Raw genomic sequence first — 23,450 nt, 5'->3', positions numbered from 1 at the left:
ATCTGATGGAAGCCAGGTATAAAAGGAGGCCCACCACCGCCTCTGCTGCCTCATGTTACGACATCTGTCTTCCTGTGTTAGTACAATCAATATAATTTTGTGCCTCTCCTCAGTTTCTATCATCTGGCTGTGGAGGTCCAACAACCTCCGACATTGTGGCGGTATGGCGACAGCCATTGGCACCATCAGCCGTAATGCTGGATGCACTGTGTGTACATTTTTTCACGGCTTTGTGAAAATCATTCAATATTACAACAATAAAAATGGCTTCTATGGAAGTGACACATCTTTTGGACACGAGCCTTGAGGCTGCACCGCTGTCCAAGGTTCTGAAAGAGTGAACACGCCGACTGTGGGTCTATGCTGCACTCAACACCACGGAGGTCACGTCTGATCACATCTCCTCTCCTGTGAAAATTACAACCTGTGTGTCAGATTATTTGAGGGTGTGAAGGGGGGGTGGTCTGGTGTGTACTATGGAATATAACCCTACAAGCGCCCTCTTCTTCCCTTCTCCAAAGCTACATGCAACACAATCTCCCCAATACATATGTACCTGGTCTTGCCACTTGTGTGGCATTTTGGTCACGTGCACTGCATGCACGCCACACATAGGGGTGGAGAGTGGGATGTACTTCTGTCTTGCGGGCCACATAAATAGCAGGTGTGGAGTACGTGTGTAGTACTTCTGATGCACAGCACCCGTGCACTGTCATTGCAGAGCCGCTACTAGCCGTGCTGTTAACATGGTTCAGGCACGCGATGGCAATACGGGCCCTGCATGTGCTGTATGCATTTTTGATTTTTCACAGAACCTGCAGAATTTGCATGTGTATGTCAAAAAACCCTCCACCGGCAGTTTGCGATCTTTTAGGGTAATAAACACACACGTGACGTACATGTCTCAGCAATGGTTTTGCCATTTTGTCCCCTGTAGACTGACCACAGTAGTATGTACGGTGGGTTGTGACTGAGGCTTTAAGTGAATCAATTATAAGATTAATAACTAGCTGAATCAATCTCATTGAAACTATTACAAGCAACTGCTTTATTGCAATATTTAATTGGGTTTTCCACTCGCGTTTCACTGTTGCCCATGATGCATCTTTTACCTTGTGTCTTATGTGTGTTATGTGATCATGAAGTAAACTCAAGAAGCTGGAAAAGCTCATTATGGCTTCATGTTGTCCATCAGCACACACAAATCACTCACACATATAAACCCACAGGCTCCCAGACAGCAGAGTTTCTCTCTGACAGACGCAGACAGAGTGAACGATGCGGAAACAGAAAGAAACAAAATGTTCTCGACAGTGTGATAGAAGTGAAAGCAAATGAACGGCAACTAGACGGGTTGAGGTAGACACACAAACTCTGAATCTGTTGCAAATCAGATCTGATCTTGCGGGTGTGAAGGTACATTTGAACAGATTCACAGCTTGGATCCAAGTGTGCGTTTTTCTCATTAGCATAACAGTACGCTAGCTTCCTTGGCATGTGGGCTGGCTGGGTGAGTACAAATGACTTGTTAGCAGAGGAGAGAGGGAGCAGGAGAGCACGAACAAATAAAGTCAAAAAGACGGCCAAGCTTTGGGAACGCAGGTAATCAGTGCAGAGTCAAACCGAGATGTTTTTTTTTCCAAGCAGTGTGCAGTGGCCCATAACCACACCGATATGAACAACAAATGAACAACACTCACTTAATGTTCTTCTTGCGCTCTTGTGAGTATGTGTGCATGTGCACGCGTGCAGTAAGAGCCTTCCATTTAGTGTTTGCAGGGCTTGATAATTACAGGAAAAAGGAACATCAGACAGTGTCAGTGAGGATTAACAAACTAATGCATGTGTTTGTATCAGGCTCAGTTAATACATTAAGGCCGTGACATGTCTGCACTCCAAACAGATACAGTAACACACGCAGGACGCTGACTTGCAATATATATTCATGGACCCAGAAAATGCAGTGTAGAATCTACTCAATGGCATCACGACCTGGGTTTCTGCAGATCCTTATAACATCTTACAAAATATCATGCAATGCTAAAATACCCTCGGCCGTATGAGCATTGTGCCCTGTTTGCAGTTGTTTAATTAATTATTAAGATCCTATTGTCTTATGTACAATTTGTACATGTTCAATAAAGCCCCTCTATCTATCAATCAATCAATCAATCAATCAATCAATCAATCAATCAATCAATCAATCAATCAATCAAAAACAATACAGTAGTGTTCAGAATAATAGTAGTGCTATGTGACTTAAAAGATTAATCCAGGTTTTGAGTATATTTCTTATTGTTACATGGGAAACAAGGTACCAGTAGATTCAGTAGATTCTCACAAATCCAATAAGACCAAGCATTCATGATATGCACACTCTTAAGGCTATAAAATTGGGCTATTAGTAAAAAAAGTAGAAAAGGGGGTGTTCACAATAATAGCAGTGTGGCATTCAGTCAGTGAGTTCATCAATTTTATGGAACAAACAGGTGTGAATCAGTTGTCCCCTATTTAAGGATGAAGCCAGCACCTGTTGAACATGCTTTTCTCTTTGAAGGCTGAGGAAAATGGAACGTTCAAAACATTGTTCAGAAGAACAGCGTAGTTTGATTAAAAAGTTGATTGGAGAGGGGGAAACTTATATGCAGCTGCAAGAAATTATAGGCTGTTCATCTACAATGATCTCCAATGTTTTAAAATGGACAAAAAAAAACAGAGACGCATGGAAGAAAATGGAAAACAACCATCAAAATGGATAGAAGAATAACCAGAATAGCAAAGGCTCACCCACTGATCAGCTCCAGGATGATCAAAGACAGTCTGGAGTTACCTGTAAGTGCTGTGACAGTTAGAAGACGCCTGTGTGAAGCTAATTTATTTGCAAGAATCCCCCGCAAAGTCCCTCTGTTAAATAAAAGACATATGCAGAAGAGGTTGCAATTTGCCAAAGAACACATCAACTGGCCTAAAGAGAAATGGAGTAACATTTTGTGGACTGATGAGAGTAAAATTGTTCTTTTTGGGTCCAAGGGCTGCAGACAGTTTGTGAGACGACCCACAAACTCTGAATTCAAGCCACAGCTCACAGTGAAGACAGTGAAGCATGGTGGTGCAAGCATCATGATATGGGCATGTTTCTCCTACTATGGTGTTGGGCCTATATATCGCATACCAGGTATCATGGATCAGTTTGGATATGTCAAAATACTTGAAGAGGTCATGTTGCCTTATGCTGAAGAGGACATGCCCTTGAAATGGGTGTTTCAACAAGACAATGACCCCAAGCACACTAGTAAATGAGCAAAATCTTGGTTCCAAACCAACAAAATTAATGCCTCACAGATGTGAAGAAATCATGAAAAACTGTGGTTATACAACTAAATACTAGTTTAGTGATTCACAGGATTGCTAAAAAAGCACTTTGAACATAATAGTTTGAGTTTGTAGCGTCAACAGCAGATGCTACTATTATTGTGAACACCCCCTTTTCTACTTTTCTTTTACTAATAGCCCAATTTCATAGCCTTAAGAGTGTGCATATCATGAATGCTTGGTCTTGTTGGATTTGTGAGAAAAAAAAAATCCGGAAATCACAATTTTTTTTAAATAATTTATTTGTATGTTACTGCTGCAAATAAGTATTTGAACACTTGTGAAAATCAATGTTAATATTTGGTACAGTAGCCTTTGTTTGTCAAATGTTTCCTGTAGTTGTTCACCAGGTTTGCACACACTGCAGCAGGGATTTTGGTCCACTCCTCCATACAGACCTTGTCCAAATCTTTCAGGTTTGGAGTTTCAGCTCCCTCCAAAGATTTTCTATTGAGTTCAGGTCTGGAGACTGGCCAGGCCACTCCAGGACCTTGAAATGCTTTTTACGGAGCCCCTCCTTAGTTGCCCTGGCTGTGTTTGGGGTCATTGTCATACTGGAAGACCCAGCCATGACCCATCTTCAATGCTCTTACTGAGGGAAGGAGGTTGTTTGCCAAAAATCTTGCAATACATGACCCCATCCATCCTCCCTTCAATACGATGCAGTCGTCCTGTCCACTTTGCAGAAGAGCACCCCCAGAGTATGATGTTTCCACCCCCATGCTTCACGGTTGGGATGGCTTTCTTGGGGTTGTTCTCATCCTCTAAACATGGTAAGTGGAGTTGATTCCAAAAAGCTCTATTCTGGTCTCATCTGACCTACAGTTTTGTCCCTGGTGTCCTTAGTCAGCTCTTTGGTCTTGGCTATGGTGGACAGGTTGGAGTGTGATTGATTGAGTGTGTGAACAGGTCTTTTATATAGGTAACAAGTTCAAACAGGTGCAAGTAATACAGGTAAAGAGTGCAGAATAAGAGGGCTTCTTAAAGAAAAATTAACAGGTCTGTGTGAGCCAGAATTCTTGCTCGTTGGTAGGGGATCACATACTTATTTGCAGCAGTAACATACAAATAAATTATTAAAAAATCATACATTGTGATTTCCGTATTTTTTGTTAGATTATGTCTCTCACAGTGGAAATGCACCTAAGATGAAAATTTCAGACCCCTCCATGATTTTTAAGTGGGAGAACTTGCAAAATCGCAGGGTGTTCAAATACTTATTTTCCTCACTGTATGACAAAGAGGATATAGTTACACACAAACGAAATGGAGTTTTGCAGCTAGCTACCAGCCTGTGATGTCACCACGCTAACGTATGCAAACTGTCTTGTAAATATGTTCACAGGTGTTATTAGGTTCCAAAAATTGCATTTTCAGTTTTAGAAGTTTTTATTTCTCACTAGCTTTTGTATAATATATGAGAAACATGTATAAACACACAAAACAAAGCAGTTTTGGAGAGAGCCACCACTGACATCACAGTGCAGCGCTACTCTGATTGGCTGTCACCCCCGCCACTTAAAACAAAACAGAACGGATTGAAATAGAATGGGACATTTTAACCTATTAAAATTGGTCAAGGTTAGCCATCTTTGAACTTGTCCAAAGTCGGTGTCCCAAGAATGTTCCGTATTAATTTTAAAACCATGGCAGCAATTGGACTGGACTTATGCTGAGCACAGTCGGATGGACGGACATACGGACAGACGCAAAGCCTTTACAATAACCTGTGGCCATTGTTATGTGTCGACGCGGGTTGAGGAGCGGACCTGCGTCTGACAGAACCCAGCGCTAAAATAACCAGAAAGCGGTTCCAATAACAAAAACAATTTATTTGTTTCACCCTCTGGTGCATAACAAAGTGTAGAAACTAAAATAGCGTCATTCTGGCGGAGTGAAGGCTGGCACGCTCTCCAGCGCCCAAAAGGATCGAAGCCCGGCGCTTCTGGACCCACTGCTACCGCCAAACACCCCCCAGGTGGACACAACAAACCGACTCTCTGCGAAGGATAGAAGAGGTGAGGTAAGTCAGCAGTTACAACTTATATCCCTCAAAAGACACACACTATCAGCAACACATTCAGGTCTGTATTTTAAGCTTTATGCAAATGAGCAGCTTCTCACAACAGGTGGAGGATCACTTGTCTGCACGCCACAGCAGTGAGAAGCAAGCTGCACAATTCTCATCACAATTCAAGTATACTGCGTAACAAAATACCAAGTTACTATCAATAAGTCAAACAATTAATCACCTCTGATGTGTGCTGACAGCATGTGTCCCTCACCCTTCCTGCTTCATAGGCTCGATGTGTCAAACCCAGGCGCGGTCCTCAGCATCTCACAAACGAACATCACAAGGTCACGTTCCCGGCAATTCTGCTTGAATCACACATGGCTTAAATGCAGAACGCCATCTAATTATCTGCTTCAGCTGAAAGTCTTTAAGGTTGCATGTGAGCACCATCCACAGGTGCTGCACATGATGTTGATGAGGGTGAAGGACTCTTCAGCCAGCACCTTCTCCACAGATAAATCAGTTTTCATACCACCTGGAGAGCAAAGAAAAGAAAAGAACACCAAAATGTCCAGCCACACCCCCCAACACACAACAGTCATATTTGATGGCCTTGGGTAATAAGGCCTTAATTGGCATTAAAATGTCTTATATGAGTCAAAATGGCACAACATTTTCTTATGACATTTCAATTATTAATTAATTTATTTTCTACCACTCATCCGGGTCCAGGTCACAATGGCAGCAGACAAAGCAGCACATCCCATACTTCCTTATCCTCGGCCAAGTCCTGTAACTCTTCCCGGGGGATACCGACGCCTTCCCAAGCCAGCTGAGATATATAATCCCTCCAGCGTGTCCTGGGTCTTCCTTGGGGCCTCCTCCCAGTTGGATGTCCCTGGAAGTCGAGCCTCTCACCCTGTCCAGGAGTGTAAGCCCAGATACCAGATGGAGGACTCACATTTCTGATGCTTGTATCCACGACCTTATTTTTTTAGTCCAAAGTTCATGATCATAGGTGAGGATAGGAGCCATTGCAATTAAAACAATCTAAAAATTTTTTTTAATAATTCAGAGAAAGGTATCTTTCTACCCAAAGCGAGTTAGCAGAACCAAGAAATCTCTTTCGCTTGGTGTCAGAACATTCAGAGACACTTTCAACAACCTACACAGAACTTACATGATGACATAGGGAAGTGAAAATTTAATGAGAAATTGGCTTTTGAGGGAAGATTTTGTAGTGTGGCTTAAACCAGTAACCAGGCTCTATGTTACAATAAATATTTTGTCAAATGTGTCCCTAACCCTCAGCTTGAAGTGAAGGTCACATTGTTTCTATGGTTACCTGAAGTTTAATAAGAAGGTGCACTTGATGTTCTGAGAATCCCCCTGTGGTAATTTGCAACAAGGCATTCAATTATTTTAGAGTTGGCTTGTTGATTTTGGTGGATAAACAAGGAAACATTCAGTGCAGCATATATTTTGTGTTCCTATACTGTATTTGCCAATAAAAACCACCAGCTGTATTGCTGACTGGACCACACTACCACATCTACCACATTTTAATGTGGAAGGTTTATAATGTCTGTAGACCTTTTTGTTTTTAATTGTTGGTTGTTAGGAACCATGCTATAGACTGGCATTCTATCCAGGGTGTACCCCGCCTCGCACCCTATGACTACTGGTATAGGCTCCAGCCCTGTGACCCTTGATTGGAGTCAGCGGGTACAAAAAAATGAATAAATGAATGAATGACTGGTTAGGATGCGAATATGAAAAAGAGCATTCTATTAAGGACTTTTTTGCAAACTTCTCCCATTCTTCAAATACAGTACAGTGGTCCCTCGTTTATTGCAGGAGTTATGTTCTAAAAATAACCCGCAATAGGCAAAATCGGCGAAGTAGTCAGCGCTATTATTATTATTATTATAGACGTTTTAAGGCTGTAAAACCCCTCACTACACACTTTATACACTTTTCTCAAACAGGCATTAACATTTTCTCAGTTTTCTCTCCTGTGTAAACACTGTCAAAGTTCAAATCTTAGTAGAAAAATAAGACCAACCTGTTTTCAGGCCCAAACATTTTTTTGAGAAATAAAAATAGAATTTTTTCCTATAAATAATTATGATGGCTTTTAGAACTAACAAATTTAATTTTAATGATCAACCTACAAGGTTGGACACATAAGAAATTATTAATAGTGACTGACCAGTATTTCACAGTTCCTCTGATCGCGCCTCTTCATCCTGGTGCCGCTCCGCTGTCGCGTCTTTTTCCACTGAGTGACACCTCGGTGCAGGTGTCTTTTTCCGAGTGAAGAACACAGTTGTGGGTAGTTGTTGGGGCTCTTTTTTCTTCTGGGCGATATCCCTTCGCGGTGCCGCGACCGGCCTGCTTGATGAGGACGCAGAACACAATACGCTGTAAAAAAAAAAAAAAAAAAAAAAAAATGCAAAATTGGATTAAAAAAATCTGGGAAACTGCAAGGCCGCAAAAGGTGAACCACGTTATAGCGAGGGACCACTGTATAGAAGAGAAGTGAGTACACCACTCTGCAATATCACTTAAACATCACATGATTCAAAATTGTGTTACCTCTCAATAAATATATCACACTATAATTTGAGCAGTTGTCCCATTACTGCTCCCAGGTTGGTTGTCTGATTTCCACGAACCATGGTATATGGATAAAGGTCAATGCCTGGGGCATAATCTATCCTAGGCCATAATATACCTGGGGTATAATCTGTGCCACACACTGAGATGGATTCTAGAATTAAGCAGACAAGGTCAGCCAAAGGTCATTCATTTGGGTCAAAGCCAAGCTCATTGGGTTAGCAGTCAAAATGTAGAAATTTCATTCAAAAATTTCTACATTTTTAAAGGTTACATCACCAGGGTATGTAAACTTTTGATCAGGGTCATTTGAGTAGTTGCTGTTGTCATTAGGATTTGAAAAGAGTAAACACAGTTGTTTGACAATAAATGGCTTCACCCAACCACTCATTTGTCAACTTAGTCATGATGAAATTATTCAGTGATACAGTTTTGAATGCTTTGACATGATATTACTGGACACAGGTGTTTGGTGATGCTGATGTCTTTGCAGGAGAATGAAAGTCCAAGTCTTTATGTTCTCTGGTGCTTCTTGTCTTACTATATGGTTGTGAGACTTGGACTCTAACCAATAACCAAAGGCACTGACTAGATGTCATTGGTGTAAAGTCTCTTTGAAGGATCCTTGCGTATGGCTGGATCACTTTACGTCAAACAAGTGATGACTTCAAGAGACTCGGATGAGGAGTCTCACTTGCATTGTGAGGGAATGAGAGTTATGCCATTTTGGCCATGTGGTGCTTTTCTTTGTGCATCATCCAGCCTGCAGGTTGAGGAATAGTGTTGGGCTGAAAAGATCGATTTGCTGATTTTAAATCGATTCTCATTTGAATTCCCACAGATCGATTCATACATCTAAAGATCGATTTTTTTAAGTATATATATATATATGCACTTCTCGCTGTTACGCTGTTTCCGAGGGTGTAAAACTGGAAAAATTAAATGATCATTTCGCTACAGTGATTGTGATTGTTGGTTCTCATTTAGAAGCAGCGTGTCCACACTTTATTCATCAACCTCTGTCAAAGCCATTTAAAGATGTCAATCATGATGACCAGGGCTCTAATTGTCTGTTGTTGCGGGCAAGAAAAGAGAATTGTTCACCGTTTATAATTCACACACTAGTTTTTTTCCTTCCTCAAAACGTGCCATTTCCGTGGCATTAAGGTTCTCTGGTGTTGACTGTGAGAGAACTTTCTCCCCCAGCCGCATTCTCCTGCTGTGTGCTGTGCATCAAGCACTGCAGGTGCGAGATTTGTAGGGGAGACCGAGGCCATTATCCCACGGAAAAAGTTTTACTTATAACTCTCTGAAACACTATTGTCTGCATTTTTGAGGGCCAGATTTTGTGAAGCACGGAATTCCTCCGCACACCTGTCTCAATGTGCCGAAAAAGTGCTGATGTCCACGTCTTCCGCAATTCCTGTGCTAGTCAGACGACATACCGGATCAAGACAGCGTCCAGTTTAGAAATCCCACACATCGCGGCGGAGCCGCATGGCGCAAAGCAACGCCGTGATGAAGCCTCACAGGACATGTTGGGGCATGTCCAGCTCATGCTGAATTTCTCGGATATTCACACGACTGAAAAGCAACCGGAAGCTGTCTGTAAGCCACCTGAAAGCCATCCTGTGAGACCAACACGGAGGTGGTTTTGTCCCGCGCCATGAGCGGCACGGTGGCGCATTCATCCGCTTCTTTTTCCATGAAAAAACTCCTGTAACAATGGAATGTGCTGAAAAAGTGCTGATGTCCACGCCTTCTGCCTTTTTGTGAAAGTCAGATGACGTCCCGGATCAACAAAGCCTTCACATTGGAAATGATCTGGTTGTTTCAGCAGGGTTTGAGCCTGTCGATCGGCACTCGGAGCGCGCCACGCTCTCACACGCTGTGGGCGGTCTTTAAACCGGCTGGAGCACTCCTTAATCTGTGTAATCCCCATAAAATCGTCCCTGAAAGCCATATTAATTTTCCGAATGGTGTCCACCTGGAGGTCTCTCACAGTTTCAGGAAAAAATTGATGCAGCAAAGCTCCAAATCATTCCGCCATTTCCTTAATGACGAGAGGGGTGGACCACTGCTCACTCAAAGGCTGCTCACAGGTGAATGACGCAACCAACAGGCGTGAAAAAACTCACGCATGCGCACAAAGGTTCAAGCTTGGCTGATGCAATCACATGTGATTCAAATCCATATGGTTTTAGAAAAAAATAAAAAGGTCCAATACTTTTCTAACAGACCTCGTAGTGTTAATATGTTGCATAAATACACAATCAGGTAACAGCTCAAAAAACTGTTTTAATCAAATCGAATTGCATTGAATCGAAATAATTGATTCTGAATCTTAAGAACTGGAATCAAATTGATTCTTGAAATTTGAATCAATACCCGACCCAACTGAGGAACCCAGTGACTGAAGAAGGCCAAGGGGGCGCCCACATTTTACCGAGCTCAGGCAAATACATGGATGCTTTTGAAATGTGAGGATGGATTGGTTGTCTGCCTGGAGTGGGGGGGTGGGGGGGCGCATGCAGAACACAAGGTGGTTCCTTAGATTGGTGTACGCAGCAGCACACAGCACCAGCATGTGGTCCCAGATTTGACTTGACATTTCAGTGACATTGCACAGAAGTGTGCTCACATCTGTTGTGTGTGATCGTGCACTTTGTGTGTGTATGTTTGTGTGATAATCGCAGTGAGTTTCCCTTTGCTTTTCAGTGTGTGAGGTGAAGAGTTAACCCTGCCAGTAAAGCACCATGAGTCATATTGATGGGAAGTTACCCAGTGCATTGATTATAAACTCTATGAAGAACAGACACGCAGAGGATTTAAAGCTTGTCTGCAGGGTGCTATTGACAGATGGAATGCTACTATACAGATTCTACACAGCTTCTGAACATCTCCTTTGTAATAGTGGACACTTAACTGCCTGTGCTGAGGAAGCACCAGTGTTTTACACATGCTGTTTGAGCAGAGGGCTTATACGTTTCATGGTGTGGCATCTGGGAGTTTAACCATTGTTTATGCTTTCATCGTTGTGCGTTGAATATTAAATTTGCCTTAATGGCAAAATCAAGGCAGGCTGAAATGGTGTAATGTGAATTATGTGTGCGGAATATTCCTGATGGTGTTTACGTCTCTCTCCGCAGAGCTCCATGTATTCTCTGGCCCTGAAGTGTCTGATCAGCCTGTCTACCGTCATACTGCTCGGACTCATCATAGCCTATCATGCACGAGAAGTACAGGTATAACACACGTGTGCAAGCACATGTCAAATTTGACACAGTAGTCAAAATTTAAAGTCTTAATGAAATTTTAAAAATCTGTTTTTCTTTTATTTGAACCATTTTTTACCTGCAAAAACAACAGATTTTTATGACATAATGACAATAATAATCTTTTTTGCAGCCAGTCTGTGTACATGCGATACTGTCAGATCTAAGAAGTTAAGCAGAATAGGTCCTGATTAATTCTTAGCTGGGAGACATCTTAGGAAGACCAGGAACTGTGTATGTTTCTCTGGATACAACTGGAATCATATCAGGAAGGTCATATGGTGTAAAACTTGTAGGGATAGACCGATAATCGTCTGGGCCAATAATCTGCATTGGCCGATAATCCCTCTGGGTGCTCTGTAGGGATAGAGCGATAATCAGATGGGCCGATAATCTGCATCGGCCGATAATCCCTCTGGGTACTCTGTAGGCATAGACCAATAATCGGTTGTGCCAATAATCAGAATTGTCTGATAATCCCTCTGGGTACTCTGTAGGGATAGACCGATAATCAGATGGGCCGATAATCTGCATCAGCCGATAATCCCTCTGGGTACTCTGTAGGGATAGACCGATAATCAGATGGGCCGATAATCTGCATCAGCCGATAATCCCTCTGGGTACTCTGTAGGGATAGACCGATAATCATTTGGGCCGATAATCTGCATCGTCTGATAATCTCTCTGGGTACTCTGTAGGGATAGACCGATAATCGGTTGGGCCGATAATCGGCATTGTCTGATAATCCCTCTGGGTGCTCTGTAGGGATAGACCGATAATCGGTTGGGCCAATAATCGGCATTGTCTGATAATCCCTCTGGGTGCTCTGTAGGGATAGACAGATAATCGGTTGGTGCCGATAATTGGCATAGCCGATACTCAGCCAATATTGGCTGAGCCGATTATGGGTCTATCCCTAAAAACATGTGCTGAATCCCAACGTGGATCTGTCCTGAATCTGCTGTGATGATCCGGAACTGTACCTATCTTCTTTCATATTGAAATGTGGAATATTGTTCTATCCATATATATTATATTATCACGAGTGAGCCTCCAGTTTTGAGCATAACATAATAATCTGCAGGTATTTTGTATATATATATATATATATATATATATATATATATATATATATATATATATATATATATATATATTATGAAGCAGGGCTTTATAGAATAACAATGTGACAGGCAGGCCTTTATTTCGGTATGACAGCCTGTCTGCATAACACATACTTCAGCAGTTCTTGATCATTTGTAACTCCAGTTTCTGAATAGTTTTAAAGTGTTAGCTTTTAATGATTTGTCTGACATTTAGATGACACACGTCAGAGGTTAAACCAGTGCATTAACAAGAACAGACTTTTAGGTTTAATACAAGAAATTACAAGAAATGAAAATCAAGTAGTTCCATCAACCAATGAGAAAGTGATGCGAGTAAATACTGTAGTTCTGCTCTACTTACTGCTGGCACATGATGTGACTCATCCCAATTTTCTCTGTGAATAAAACATTGCTGATCATCCCTTTGTTCGAGGGCCAAATGGAATTTTTCCATCTCCCTGTTTCAAACTATGACTGTGGCACCTGACAATCATACAATTTGTGGCATATTTACAGGATAACATACGAGGTCTGTGAGAAAAGTATCTGACCTTTTTATTTTTTCAAAAACCTGATGGATTTGAATCACGTGTGCTTGCATGAGCCAACCTTGAACCTTTGTGCGCATGCGTGAATTTTTTCACGCCTGTCAATTGCGTCATTTCCTGGTATGCAGCCTTTGTGTGAGGTGTGTGTCGTGCGCTCGGCATTTTTTCATTCCAAGGAAAAAGACGGAACAACTGGAGCAGTGCGACTGCATCAAATTTTGCCAGAAACTGGGCGACAGCCAGGTGGAAACCATTCAGATTATTCAGACAGCTTTCAGTGACGATCCTATGGGCATCACACAGATTAAGGAGCGGTACAACCGGTTTAAAGACGGCCGCACAACGATGGAGAGCGAGCCACGTTCCGGTCGGCCATCAACACGCTGAAATGACCAGATCATTCCAAATTGAACGCTGTGGTGATGTGGGACCATCATGTGACTATCCGAGAAATTGCGGAAGAAGTGGACATCAGCATTTTTTCGGCACATTCCACTGTGACAGAAGATTTAGTCATGAAAAGAGTTGCAGTGAAATTCATGCAGATGGCTTTGGCACGAAGCTGCTGACAGAGCAAAAGCGCCACCGTGTTGAAGTCTCACAGGACATGCTGGACTCCGAGAAATGATGCCCACCTCTTCCACCATTCGGAAGATTCAGACGGCTTTTGGTGGCTTTTCATTCGTGTGACTATCCGAGAAATTGTGGAAGAGGTGGGCATGTCACAACATGTCCTGTGAGGCTTCAACATGTGTGTGTGTGTGTGTGTGTGTGTGTTTAAAATCACAAACTAGATAACAGTCGGGCCACAAGGTGTTGTCAGAATACATTATTTGCTAACGAGCCTGAGCGCTTTCAAACTAGCTGTATGCAAACTAGCCAGCTAGCTGCCTTGATGAGTTAATGTTATGACTGGGCTAGGCTAATTGGCTCATTTTCATGCTCACTAACTCAGTCACCCACATAATAAGTTAACAATTACTTGAAAGTATGTACAGTACTGTGCAAAAGTTTCAGATGCTCAAAAGGTTTGACAAAGGAGTGTTTGATGTGAGTAAACAGAAAATCATATTTGAAAAATATCTGTGAGGTTTTCTTGTTTCCTTGAAGAAACAAAGATATCTGTTGTATTGTGAGTGAATGACATATATGGCATTTTGGACATGGGACGTGTTTTTCTGGGCATGGGACAGGAGCAAGGTGACACCCAGCTTTCACTTGGTGTGACATTTGGACTGGTTGTCTCCCTGGATAGCTGCCATCTAGGACCCATGGTGCTTCCCTACATGATACCAGTGCATGCTCCTAAATCTGACCTGATTGAAGAAATTAATGTTATTGAGTAACAAATCTCATTTTCAAATTGAAAAACATACAAAACCCAAGTTGATTTTTTTTTCCAGTGGGATTGCCGTGACAACACAAACAGTGCTGCTGAGGATTGCTGAATAATTAGATAATTATAAAAACATCCTGAAATATAATCTTACTTTCTTGTAAATTGCAGGAGACTCCATTACAGAAATGATTTGGTTTTACTACTTTAAAAAGGATTGTAATTGGTATTTTGCAATTCATATCTATGTACAAATTTTAGATAGTTGGCAGTTTTGTGCACAGAAAATGCACCTATAATGCTTGCACAGTACTGTCTACTGTATGTGCAATTTACAAAAATTGCAAACCTTATCAGTGTGCAGGGCAGGGTTTTATAAAACTACATTAGGTGGCATGGTGGCCTCTATTTTCAACACAGTTTATGTTTTTGCCTAAAAAGCCGGCGGCATCAAAATGGATTTTAATTTGGTATGTTTGCAAATCAAAGTTCAGCAAAATTGAACTCACTGCAAAATACCTGAATGGAATATTGAAGCAGATGTTTTTGTCTCCTTGAAGAGAGTCTGCAGACAGCAGTGAGTTACGTTGAACTTCACTGAAATTTGCTCATCACATGTGATGCTAAATGCTAGTGCGGTTGGTCCACCAAGATTTAAGTTCTTGTGTTGGTGGACGTACAGTTAGGACAACATAAGAGAATCCTAAACAAAAAACTATGTCTCTTTGTTTCAGTGAGTGATTTTTTTTCTCATCCAGAGCAGTTATACTACTTACTGTACACAACAGAACTATATGTTGTGGAAAGACAGAAACCTGCTGTTACCTTTCATTCAGAAATCAACAGCTTCATCACTGTGATCAACAGTAGTTCTATTCACTTACAGTCGGGTCCATAACTAGTTGGGCAGTGACATAATTTTTCATAATTTGCCTCTGCACACCACAACAGGTCAGGTCGGGAGCATGCACTAGTGCCACACATCGCCGCACCCGCCACACCATGGAACCACTTTGGGTCTTTGATGGCAACCACCGAGGTAGGCAACCAGTCCATCCACAACTCTCAAAGTAACCATCTACCTGCCACAGCTCGGTGAAATGGGGGTCTACCCTTGGCATTCTCCAGCTGCTAGAGTCCTCAACACTGAGGCAGGTTGGATCATGTTCAGGGAAATGCACCGCATAACTGATGTCTCGTAGCTGACATGCCCTACGATGCAAGTAACACTCCTCATCCTCATCCCTGTAACTGTTTATTTAACATATACTACCAAAGACATGCCCCCTTAGGTCTCTGGTTGGTGTCCAAGTCTCACAAAAATATGTTAAGGCACAAAGTACCGGGACCCTAAAGACTTGGACCATTGTTCTCCTACTAATGTATCAGCATCACCAAACACCTCTGTCGAGCAACCTCATGACTCCATAAACCTATGCGTCTCCAGATGTTCAAGATTGATATACCACCCCATTGGGGTTGAAATGAAACACAGAGGAACTCTACACAAAAGGCCATAATTCTGAAATTGTTTGTGCAGTATATTTTTGTTGAATCCCCTTCAGTTAAAACTGAAAGTCTATGCTTTAAGAATATCTTCAGTGGGTCATTGTTAATTCCACTGTAGTGGGCAACAGTGGCAAAATTACTTAGATTGTGTCTAGCTACTTATGGGCCTGACTGTGCAAGCAAAGGAACATTTTTATGTCATGTTTAGTATACAGTACAAGTCATGTCGTCCTGAAGCAGGCCCCTGATATAAACCAGGGGACCCAGGTGTGCATTGGTCCCAGCCAATTAATGGTGTTAACGAGAGTCTTTGGTGGCTTGACAAAACAGTCTGAATGGCTTTTCATCAAGTAGATGCACACTAAATGTTAATTCAACACTCAGCCGCGCTCTTGTCATTCAATAAGTGCTGCTTGGAGCGCCCACGCAATGCACACAAACATGCACGAACATACACGGCTTACCCCCAGTAAGGTTGAAACAGTCAATCAGAAAGGCTTTCATGCTTCATAATGTCTTTTTTGCTGTTTGTCATTTCACTAATATAATGGTACCATGGTCATTTAGCCTCAGTTCTCATCTGAAGCCATTTGCAATCGATGCACATTGACTATTTATGTGAGCCTTGAGGGAATAAGACCTAATGAGTGCCCCCACACCAGCTATTCCTCCCACCATCTAAACCACAGAGCCACACTCATCAGTCTAACCATATATTCGTTTTAATGCTGCTATGTTTTTTTTCCTTTCATTAAATCATACCTTAGATGTTGCTATAGATGATGTCTATTAACGTTTTGGCGACTCTCTGACAGGGATGGTGATGCATTCTGTTAGTTAGTTAGTTTCAGGCTTCCCCTTTCACGGTCGATAGCTAGATGGGTTTTGCTTATTCGTTTTAAAATACAAGGACGGGCGCACTGGAAACACCATGCAACAAGCAGCTGCTGACTTTGACAACAGACTCAGTCTATTGTGGGCTCATGCATATCATGGTTATAGAGTTGAAGATGTAAGGAGTCACATAATTATAACTTGGTACAAGTAGAGTAAAGTACTGCAAATTTAAACTGAAGTAAAACTAAAATTGCAACTTTAAAAATGACTCAAGTTAAAGTTTTAAAAACAGCTAGTTAATAAATAAATCAAAGTACAACCCTAGATATGGGATGTCTTGCAATGCATGTGCACCTGTGCACTGGTTGCACTTGGCAGATCGATGTGCTGCACAAATGCACTTTGTATGTGTATCAATAGTTAAAACAGGAACATGTGCTGTTACTGTCTGAATGTTGTTGCTCTGCTGGTGTGCCGACAGTATTAAAACATCAGGAACAACACCTGCTCTCAGCGTATTCATGAGTATTAACATTTTAATGGATGATTTTCAACTTACGCTAGAGCAGCGCCTACGCGCATGTGTGATGACGTCACAACTCTCTCCGGTTAGGGAGACGTGGTTTCGTTCAACAACAAGAACTGTAAAGAAACTTTCTGGTCACTGTTTGGAGTTGTGTGGAGGTAGAAATAGCCTTTTGAAAGCTTGAATAATAATAATGTCAGTCGCACAAAGAAATCAAATAATAGTGAAAACATGTTCATTGAGTCCAGAATGTTGCTATTTTGGTCATTGAACTTTCCTAGCAACGAATGTAAAGCTCCGGTCACACGGGACAAACGAAGGACAGCGAAGCCAAAACGAAACAAGAAATCTGGACTTACATTGACTTTCGGAGACATCGTTTAACCGGCGTTCAGCTTCGATCGATTAGCTGCTCCGTGAGGCGTCATAACAACGGATCGGTTAGCCGCTCCGTGACGCGTCATAACAACGGATCGGTTAGTCGCTCCGTGACGCGTCATAACAACGGATCGGTTAGTCGCTCCGTGACGCGTCATAACAACGGATCGGTTAGTCGCTCCGTGACGCGTCATAACAACGGATCGGTTAGCCGCTCCGTGACGCGTCATAACAACGGATCGGTTAGTCGCTCCGTGACGCGTCATAACAACGGATCGGTTAGCCGCTCCGTGAGGCGTCATAACAACGGATCGTTAGCCGCTCCGTGACGCGTCATAACAACGGATCGGTTAGCCGCTCCGTGACGCGTCATAACAACGGATCGGTTAGCCGCTCCGTGACGCGTCATAACAACGGATCGGTTAGCCGCTCCGTGACGCGTCATAACAACGGATCGGTTAGCCGCTCCGTGACGCGTCATAACAACGGATCGGTTAGCCGCTCCGTGACGCGTCATAACAACGGATCGGTTAGCCGCTCCGTGAGGCGTCATAACAACGGATCGGTTAGCCGCTCCGTGACGCGTCATAACAACGGATCGATTAGCCGCTCCGTGAGGCGTCATTATAACAGATCGGTTAGCTGCTCCGTGAGGCGTCATTATAACAGATCGGTTAGCTGCTCCGTGAGGCGTCATTATAACAGATCGGTTAGCTGCTCCGTGAGGCGTCATAACAACGGATCGTTAGCCGCTCCGTGAGGCGTCATAATAACGGATCGGTTAGCCGCTCCGTGAGGCGTGATAACAGCGGATCGATTAGCCGCTCCGTGAGGCGTCATAATAACAGATCGGTTAGCCGCTCCGTGAGGCGTCATTATAACAGATCGGTTAGCTGCTCCGTGAGGCGTCATTATAACAGATCGGTTAGCTGCTCCGTGAGGCGTCATTATAACAGATCGGTTAGCTGCTCCGTGAGGCGTCATTATAACAGATCGGTTAGCTGCTCCGTGAGGCGTGATAACAGCGGATCGATTAGCTGCTCCGTGAGGCATCATAACATCCAACCAGTCAGCCGCTCCGTGAGACTTCATAACAAGCGGGAGTGACTACTGACCCGGTGGGCGGGCACCCACAGTCGAAGTTTCCTATTCGCCCGGCTGCTGTCTCTCTCTAGCTGGTGCCACACAGACGAACAGTCTCGGAAAGAAGCTCCTCTCAGCAGAAGTCCGTCACTCTTTTTTGCTCAGACTCTCAGACTGAGCATTTTGTTTTTTAATTTTCATTTTTTTGGAGAACATACAAAGCTTCACGAACACGGTAACTGGCCCATAACAATCGATCGGTTAGCTGCGAGGCGTCATAACAAGCTGTTGTTTCTAATGGCGCCAAACATGCAAGTGAGAGGCTCACTAACCGGAAGTCTCGGCAGCACAATTTGAACATTGTCCATTGCAATTTGGTTTCAGTTTGGTGAGCTCCAACTATACAATGCATTTGTAATTGAGATGACAATAGTGGTGGGGACAATTTTAGGGGTGATCACAGACTTGAATGACACCCATGATACTCACCATATAAGCTGTTTGGAAACTTCTTGTGGAAAAGCTGCACACACAACAGCAGAGCAAAAAATTTAAAAAACACCACAATTTATAACACTTAATTCCTGTTTAAAGAGCGGACTTAGCCTCCACCTAGATGTACACCAGGAAGTAATGGAATGATGTGGATTACTGCTCTCCCTTTTATGTTTTACATGAAGTACCTGATGTGCTTATCTCATGAAGACATCAGCTGGGCTCTCATCTCATGAAGAGCTGGCTCCCGTGTCATGAGCACATCAGCCGGCAAGTCATGTTCAGCGCTCAGTGATCCGCTGGTGACTGCCTTGCAAATGTGATATGTGTTTTAATTATTACAATGTGGGCCTTGCGGTGATTTTCAGCATGGCACGATATTCACCAGCGTTGCGATGCGATGCGCTGATGCGATGCGCTGATGCGACAGTCAGCTGAAGCGATATGTTTTAATTTATTTCCATGCGAGGACAGCATGCTCACGTCCGCGCTTCATGGTGAAGTTATGCAAGGTCATATTCTACAAGCCACTGCAGGTATTCTCCAGCTGTGACTTGTGAGCACAGATATCTGAATAGCTGCAGGTCACAGGGACACGCCCACCTTTGTCTGCAGACGTCCTCAGCTCACAGAAAAAAAGGCTCAATTTTATGTACGTATTATTATTTTTTGTCCTTCATCTGTCTGATGGCTGTGTTTTTAATTTAACACCTTGCATGCACGGTCAGGTCCAGATGACAGCCGGCAAAGCGTATGAGCCAAGTGATCACACATGAATGAGTTCACGCCTTTACCCTTATTTATTTTATTAAATTTCCACTCTTTCTGTCTGTCATGTAAACTACAGTTTACATGGTGGAAGTGACATCAGCCTGCCCGGCTGGCTCATTAATTTCACACATTGCCGCGCACTCAGATGCTGGCCAGTCCTCATGAGGGCATGAGGGCCCACCCACGCATGTGCATTGTGTGTTCACCAGCTGAGTTGCAGTACACAGCGGTCAGCTGTTCCAGCAGCACACTGCGCAAGACAGCAACCAGACTCCGGGACCCTCAGCCACAGCTGACAGTGTTGGATTCATGGTGTGTGTGTGTGTGTGTGTATGTATGTGTGTTGGGGGGGACACACTCCACATGCCATTTGTGTTGTGTTGGGGGGAGTTCGGCACAGTCACACCCATGTGTGTTGATTGGTAATGTCACACTCGTGTTGCACTCAGACAATTTTCATAGACAGCTTGAATGTGGTCATCTCCTGTCTACTATCATGCCAGGAGCACAAAAAGCCCCGCCTTTTCTAAGTGTCCAGTGCGCGGGTTGAATGTTCGTTTGTGGCACCTGGAATTTGGCTGACACCTGTTGAGAGAGGGGTCGAATGGGCACACGCAGGGCACTCGCTGTCTTTCGGCCGCTAGTGTGCACGAATGGTTGTGGTGGCAGCTTTACGAGGCATTTGAGGCAGCTCTGATTTTTCACGAGTGGTATGCAATTCCTCCTCTGTGCGCCTGTCGGTGTCAATCCTGTTATGTGTGAAGGGGCCTTTAATAAGCTGCATTTATTTTCTAGTTTTCACAGGTTAAAATCCAGTTATGTGAGAAAATTTCATAGCACCGTACCGCACGTCTATTTTGAGACAAAGTATTTAAAACTTGTTGATACGAGGACACCTCCCCCCAGATTCCCTACTCTGCAACCGCCAGTGTTCATTGATAAAAGGATGAATGTGTCTTTCTCACAAGTTTGATGTCACATTCACATACACAGACACTCATCCACCCACACACGCTGCGGCTGCTGCACGTGACAGAGACACTAATGCCCACAGAAGACACAGAGACAGAGAAATGCAACTGTAGGGACAGAGAGAAAGAGAGAGAGAGAAATGGCCATCTGTTAATGTCTTAGAGAAATAATTCCTTTTGATTAAATGAAGGTGTTTGGGGACGACGCTGTGGAGGTTTGGGTGGGAAACACGGCGTGTTGGGGAAGGTGAAGGTTTTTTAAGCATAATGTTGGATTTTACAGGCATTTTACCTGTGCAGCAGCAGAGACATTTTCATTTATTCAAACCTCGATGGAGAATAATCCTCTCAAGAGGGCGTAAAACAGTTTTGAGTCCAATAATTGCCTCTGTGTGTGTGTGTGTGTGTGTGTGTGTGTGTGTGTGTGTGTGTGTGTGTGTGTGTCGTATGTAGGCTGCACCTGCAACCATACACGTGTTCCAGTGCACGCTTGCTAATCATGTTTCTCGGTGCCTGCCTGTTGGTGCCAAACCAGTTTGCTTGCGTACACGAGGCGCATGACAAACGTGTCAGTTTCTCTGTGGTTTTATCAGTGTGTTCATGCACACACACGGAGAAGTGATGCTGTGTGAAATGAAAGGCGTTGTTCAATACAGATCTCATTCTATGATTATAACACACTCTACTGGAGCATTTTGCCCAGCATGTAACAGGATATTACAGCACGCACACATGCACACACACGCACATGTGCACACACGTCTGTGCATTTGCACGCAACTTTGGAGATGGTGTTATCAGGTTTGGCTGGCATTTATACCAACGCCCCGCTTCTCTCTGATCTGTCTGATTTCTCACTCCACTCACATCTTTTTTCCCACTTCTTTTTGTTTACCGCCATCATTCTTCTTTCTCTCTGTCTCCTCATCGGCCGTCATCACCAGAATAGATCTGTCTCTGCTCTCCTTTGGCTTCAGTTCAGGTTTATTGTTGAATTGTGCAGCCTTTCTTTTGGTTCTTCTTCTTTAACTTAGAATCCAACTTCTTATTTCACGACTGCAGTCCTCTCCCTCCGAAATCTCTCCCTTCCTCGTTGCTTATCTCCTTTTTACGCTGTGCTGTCGTAGTTTGCTCACATCTCTCCCCTGGCCTTTGCTTTTGGTAGTTTCCCCCTGTCATTCTCCCGTCATTATGAGCTGTTTGTAGTTGTATGAAAATGAGTTTATTGTTCTGTGCCAAGAGGAAATACCGACATACTGTAACCAGTTTAGCACATGTGAGGATATTGTTTCCAGCTCTGCATGTCTGTGAACAAAATAACTATGCTGCAAAGCACAACATCTTATCAAGTATGTTTGTCTAATTTTGAGTCAAAATAATCTAACACAATAGTATCATATATGTTGCATCTGGAAAGTATTCACAGCGCTTCACTTTTTCCACATTTTTTTCTGTTACAGCCTTATTCTAAAATGGAATAAATATTTTTCCCTCACAATTCTACTCACAACACCCCATAATGACAACATGAAAAAAGTTTTTTTTTTTTTTTTTTTGCAAATTTCATAAAAATAAAAAACTAAGAAATCACATGTACATAAGTATTCAACCCCTTTGGTCAATACCTTTGGCAATACCTTTCACCTTTGGCAGCATTTACAGCCTCAAATCTTCTTGAAGTTGATGCCACAAGCTTGGAGAACCTATCTTTGGGAAGTTTTGCCCATTCTTCTTTGCAGCACCTCTCAAGCCCCATCAGGGTGGATGGTGCACAGCCATTTTCAGATCTCTCCAGAGATGTTCAATCGGATTCATGTCTGGACTCTGACTGGGCCACTCAAGGACATTCAGAGTTTTCCTGAAGCCACTCCTTTAATATCTTGGCTGTGTGCTTATGGTCATTGTCCTGCTGAAAGATGAACTGATGCTCCAGTCTGAGGTCAAGAGCACTCTGGAGCCAACCTGGTCTCACGGCAAGTTGTGATTCAGCAACATGAAATATACATTAATCTATTGGTTCGTGATATTGTGACAAAAAGCGCCTCATTTTCGTCACAGCAGCACAAATTCATTCTCATTCATTCCTTGATGGCTGCACAAAATTCAAAGTGAAGTGGGGGGGTCGGGGTGGTTATGGTTAGGGTGGGGGGAAGGATTAGGATTAGGTTATGGTTAGGGTTGGGGGTGGGAGTAGGGTTAGTAATAGTGAGTTTAAAAAAAAAAGCCCTGTCACAACAATTTGACTCATTTCATCACTGGAGCACAAAAAAAAAAAAAAGTTAGACTGGGCTGCTGGAGCAGGTTTTCATCCAGGATGTCTTTGTACATTGCTGCATTCATCTTTCCCTCAATCCTGACTAGTCTCCCAGTTCTTCCAACTGAAAAACATCTGCACAGCATGATGCTGCCACCACCATGTTTCACTGTAGGGATAGTGGTGGCATGTCAGGCATGGAGCTGAATGGATCTCACCACTGTAATATATATATTATTACCTGCTCACCATCTAAAGTCTGTATAAGGTGTGTCATGGAACTGTATCACCAGGCCGCGACAATGTTATTAAGCATGAAACTCACCTCCAGCATGGAACTACGATCGCTTCAGAGC

General features: G+C 43.1%; 1 protein-coding gene across 1 annotated transcript in view; it reads left to right on the top strand.

The window, feature by feature from the left end:
• kcnn3 (potassium intermediate/small conductance calcium-activated channel, subfamily N, member 3) overlaps positions 1-23,450 on the top strand; it is a 285,265-nt gene that overhangs the window by 98,752 nt on the left and 163,063 nt on the right. The window contains exon 3 of the mRNA XM_034174740.1: positions 11,155-11,250. Coding sequence (XP_034030631.1) covers positions 11,155-11,250 — 96 coding nt within the window. The remainder of the gene's footprint in view (positions 1-11,154; positions 11,251-23,450) is intronic.

This window comes from Thalassophryne amazonica, chromosome 7, assembly GCF_902500255.1.
Source record: "Thalassophryne amazonica chromosome 7, fThaAma1.1, whole genome shotgun sequence".
Taxonomy (NCBI): Eukaryota; Metazoa; Chordata; class Actinopteri; order Batrachoidiformes; family Batrachoididae; genus Thalassophryne; species Thalassophryne amazonica.
The sequence above is the reverse complement of the archived record's forward strand: the minus strand, read 5'-3'. Positions and strand labels throughout refer to the sequence as shown.